Source organism: Cariama cristata, unplaced genomic scaffold (genome assembly GCF_000690535.1).
Source record: "Cariama cristata isolate BGI_N322 unplaced genomic scaffold, ASM69053v1 scaffold33439, whole genome shotgun sequence".
NCBI lineage: Eukaryota > Metazoa > Chordata > Aves > Cariamiformes > Cariamidae > Cariama > Cariama cristata.
This window is the reverse complement of record NW_009636854.1, coordinates 1-4,972: the sequence shown is the minus strand read 5'-3', so window position 1 is coordinate 4,972 and position 4,972 is coordinate 1. Positions and strand designations below refer to the sequence as shown.

Here is a 4,972-nt window from a genome sequence, read left to right as displayed (position 1 = left end):
GAGGGCCGGTGGGGACCGGGACCCCGCAGTTCCTTGGTGCAGCTCTGCGAGGGTGCCGTGTTCGTGCCGGTCTCCCCGTTCCCCGAGTCTCTGCAGCCAGGCTGGATTTGCTGGCGCTCGCCGGGAGAGCGCGACGAGCATCTGCCGTGGGCTCTGCCAGCAGCAGCCGAGTGCGGGGAGACAGAGGAGTGAAAACAGAGCTGGCAGCTCTCCTGGGAAAAGCGAGGTTCTCCTGTCCCGGGGGCCAGCAGAGCCTCGGGGCAGAACCCGCAGGGTTTTTACGAGGGGGCACCCGACGCCGGGGTGAGGGTGACCCTGCAGAGAAGAGGCATCGTGCCCTGAGCACTTTGCAGACACGTGCACGAGCGAGCGCTGGGGTGCAGGTTGGCAGAGGCTGGACACAAATGCCACACACCCTGACATGCAAAGCATCGTGGATGCACACTGCCCGGCACGTCGGCGAGCACACGCGTGTGTGACAGACTGCGAAGCCTGCACAGCAAAAGGTTCATTTGAACACCGACATTTCCAAACAAGGAAGAACATAAGGCAGCAGGGGCACGTGGCAGCCTCGGAGGCGTCAGCATCTCTGGGCGCTCTCTGAGCTGCTGGGGCTGGGAGGGATCCCCCGGGGCAAAGAGACCCCCAGCCCCCATCATTTCAGCCCGCGGGGGTGTGCAGCGCCTCCTGCCTGAGGCAGCTGCTGCTCATCCAGATGTTGCTCTGAACTCCCCGTTTTCTGACTCTGCAGGGAGCCATCAGCTCTGCTCACCCATCTAAGAGGGGAACGTGTTTAATGGAGTTGGTTTGCAATTTTAGTAGATTAGCGTTTAAGTTCTTCTCCCACCCTCTCCCGCATTTAAAATAAAAAGTCTATTTTAAAGCCCCCAGAATGGCATTTTAATGGGGCTTCTCTGTACTTTTGTGCTTTTAATAAAGGCCCTAATAGAGGGATGAGAGCCCAAACCAAGGCACAGTGTATTTTCAGTGCAGCAGGTAGTGATTTGCTGCATTAATTACTCTTTACTGTCATTTTGGAAGCCGAACTTCTGATAGGCCATGTAGAAAAGACCTTTCTTTGTGTAGTGCTCCGTCGGTGACTCCTGAGCGTGCAGGGACAGGTGCTGCCGGAGCTCGTCCCGTTGGGGATGGAGCCCAGCGCCGGGGCCACGGCACCGCATGTGGTGGGCTCTGGGTCTTGGGCTTTTTGTTCATTTCGGTAATGTTCCTCCCCTACATCAGAAGATGACTTTTTGTTGAACTCGAGCTGTGTTAGTTTGTAAATTCTTGACTTTCAAAGCTGCCGCAATAGTGTGGGGGCCCAAGGGACAGGTTCCTGACCACATCCATAGCCAAAGCCCGTGGATGGTCTGTTAGGTAACGGGAAGGTAAACTGCTAGTGCTGACTGTGTGACGAGGCTGGAAGAAATAATTCCTTGAAACAGCCTAGGGGGGAAAAAAAGAAATTCAGGGTTTAAGCTGTTTTTGTGATGGACAGCTTGGATCACAGGGTTTGCAGCATTGGTGCTGGGCTCCAGAGCAGCTCAGGGACGAGCAAAGGATGCATAGCGGGGACCGGTGCTGGCTCTCCCCCATCCCTCGTGGCAGTGACTGAGTGTGACGTTGCAACAAATCTTTCCGGGTGCTGGCGTTGGTGTGGGAGATGCCAGCAGCCCCCGCTGCAGGAGCGATGCCGGGGGCTGACCCTGCCCCGCTCCCTGTCCCACAGGTGCAGTGAGAGCGTCCAGCATCTTCCCCATCCTCAGCGTGGGTCTGCTGTTCTTCGGGGGCCTGTGCGTGGCGGCCAGCGAGTTCTACAAGAGCAAACACAACGTCATCCTCAGCGCCGGCATCTTCTTCGTCTCTGCAGGTAGGAGCTGCCCGGTGGGGTCTGGAGCGGGGCGGCTCTCCTGGTGTAGAAGTGTGGGAGGACACGGGGGAGCCAGAGACAGATGGTGGGTCCTCCCGGGCTGTGAGATTCTGGGGTTTGTGAGCTGTCCCATCCTGGTGGGAAAATGCTCATGGCAGGGAAGAAACCAGCAGAGGTTCCTGGGAAGCGGTCACCGTGCTAGACGGCACTTTAAGCATCCACCCCGCTCTGCCCCGAGCGGTCTCCATGCAGGTGCTGCAGCCCAGGAGGGGCTCCCGGAGCGCAGGCATCCCACTGGGGGCTTCCCCGGCCCTGGGGCAGGTTTTGGGGGGCTCTGCCCTCCATCCCTGCCAAGCAGCGGGTCATGGGACCCGGCGAGGGCAGGCGCTGTGCTGGCAGCAGCCGAGGCAAGGCAGAAGGCAGAGGGGCTGCCACAGTCCTGCAAGGAAAATCACTCTCTCTTGAGAGGCCGTTCCCTCTGGATTGCTCATTTCTCCGTGCACTGCTCCCCAACGCTTCCACTGATTATCATATGACAATGTCTTTGTCTCAAGGAACTGCTCCATTTTGTGTTTTTCTTCTCCCCACAAAGAGGCAAATTACTCTCCCTCCTTCAGCTGGCAGGAGCTGCTGATGCAGATGAGAAAACAACAGAAAGAACATAATCGATTCATGAAGTAAATCCAGGAATACATCACCCGCTCCCCAGCCCTGCGGCACAGCCCTGTGGTGCTGCCGGCAGCGCAAAAACTGCCCGAATCCCAAATCAACCTTCCAGGCTCCACCAGAAACAAAAAGACACGGAGCCGTTCCTGCGTCCCTGTGCTCCCAGGGCCATGGCGAGCCGGGGTTTGTGCTGGAGGGGTCCCCTCCGTGCCCCGCGGGTTGGCTCTGCTCCGGCCACAGCCCCAGCGCCGGCCAGGCTCCTGCGCTCCATTGCTCCGCGAGCAGCTCTGCAAAGCAAAACCAGCTCTTGAAATGTCTCTTTTCTAAACAAAATAGCGGTTGTCCCTCCTGCCTCTCTGGTGTACGTCAATATACGTGTGTTCTGGGTGTATGTGAATGTATAGGTACGCTGGGGATGGCCGCAGAGGTCTGTGAGGGGGTTTGGCCCCCGTGTGCTGGCAGAGGGGTTGGTGCCCCACGGGTCATGGGGATGCAGCCATGGCCCCCGGCACTGCCCCACGGGGCATGGAGATGCAGCCATGGCCCCCGGCACCCCCCGGGCTTGCCGGGCACCCCGTGGGTCGTGGTGGGCAGGAGAAGGTCCAGGCTCCTCCAGCCTGCGCCCCTCCGCTGCCGGGAGGAGATCGCGGGGTGCTGCTGTCCCCCGTCCCTCTCCTGCCGCTCAAGCGGGCACCTCTCCCTCTCCTCCTCCTCTGAAGGTCTCAGCAACATCATCGGGATCATAGTCTACATCTCGGCCAACGCGGGGGACCCAGGGCAGAGCGACTCCAAGAAGAGCTACTCCTATGGCTGGTCCTTCTACTTCGGAGCCCTGTCCTTCATCATCGCCGAGATGGTGGGGGTGATCGCTGTGCACATGTACATCGAGAAGCACCGCCAGATCCGTGCCAAGTCCCACTCGGAGCTGCTGAAGAAGTCAGCCTTCACCCGCCTCCCCCCCTACAGGTACCGCTTCCGCCGGCGGTCCAGCTCCCGCTCCACCGAGCCCCGGTCCCGGGACATGTCGCCCGTCAGCAAGGGGTTCAGCACCATCCCCTCCACCGACATCTCCATGTTCACCCTCTCCAGGGATCCCTCCAAGGTCACCATGGGGACGCTGCTCAACTCGGAGCGGGACCACGGTTTTTTACAGGTCCATAACTCCATCCCCAAAGAGTTCAAGGAGTCTTTGCACAACAACCCGGCCAACAGACGAACCACGCCGGTCTGAGGCGGGCGGGGGCGTTCTGTCAGGCTGCATGACATCATCCTCGTGACGGTGTAACCCGTGAAATCCCGTTTTTAAGGACAAACCCAGATGGCTCCCCGTGCCCCTCCCCGCGGGGCTGGTTTTTCACTCCTGAAATGCCACTGGCCGGGCCAGGCCACTGCGCCCACAGTGGGACCGGGACCCCTGCATCCCTCCCTCCCTGGTGGGGAGGGGACGGGGGCTGCACTGTGACCACGGCCGTGGCGCCCCTGCGGACTGAGCGGGGCTGCCAACACCACTCGGGACGGTGGCTTCCCGAGGTCTCCATCGTTAATGTTGATCATAATCACGGTGTTACCTTAGCTGTATGTCCCATGGAAATGCTGGCGATAGCCCTGTCTGTGAGAATCCTTAATCTGGTAGTTACATTTAAGCGAAATTGCCTGGAAGTCCGGAGTTTGAAGCACGGAGTCAGTGCCGTAGCGAGTGCTCGTGTTACGAAACCCCTCTCCCTGTCGTGATAGATGGAGTGCTCGGGCTGGGTTTCTCTATGGCGTTTCGTGCATGCATTAAATAGCTTGGAATTCAATTTTGTCATGTCGGGTTGGAAGAAACATCCTTTTGCAATTTTCTGTGGTCTTGAAAGGGCTTCTTTCTCTCCTTCTTTCTTTCCTTTTTTTCTTCCTTTGGTGCATTCAGGCCATGAAAGGACTCAGGAGCAGAATTCCTCCAATGACTGGTAGCAATTAGCCAGCATTTAATTAACCTCTAATGTTGCAAGAAAATGAATTAATTCCCTAAAATTAATACACGCGCAGTCACAAGTTACTGTCTGGGCACAACCAAGGAGGCAACGCGTGACCTGGTGGTACTGAAGGAGAAGCTGGGTTGATGGCTGGGCCGCCGGCCGCGGGCTGCGTGCGGATGGTGTATGATTCCATAATGGCTCGGAGGTCGATGAGAAAAATAACAATAAAATCGTCCAGTTTGGCAAGCAAGTTACTTGGCTGAATCGGTCGCACTGCCCCTGCGGCGGGTGGCTGGCAAACCGGGCGCCGTCTCTCACGGGTGTTTCGTGGCAGCCTCGACCTCTCCCGTGGCTGCGTGGGGTTCCTGGGGTCAGGGCTGCCCGGCTGCAGGGGGTCTGGGGGTGCAGCCCCCCTCTCCCTTGCCCTGGTTCCTGTAGTGGGGTGGCTGGTGGGGTGCACGGGGCACCGCGGGGTGGG

General features: G+C 58.7%; 1 protein-coding gene across 1 annotated transcript; it reads left to right on the top strand.

Annotated features, from left to right (window-relative positions):
* Nucleotides 1-1,729: 1,729 nt before the first annotated feature.
* On the top strand, nt 1,730-3,954 carry CACNG3 (calcium channel, voltage-dependent, gamma subunit 3; the record flags this gene model as incomplete). The annotated part of the gene is made up of 2 exons (XM_009708083.1): nt 1,730-1,870; nt 3,256-3,954. Coding segments are annotated over 2 exons (653 nt in total), but the record flags the coding sequence as incomplete, so codon positions are not given.
* Between the last annotated feature and the right edge of the window lie 1,018 nt (nt 3,955-4,972).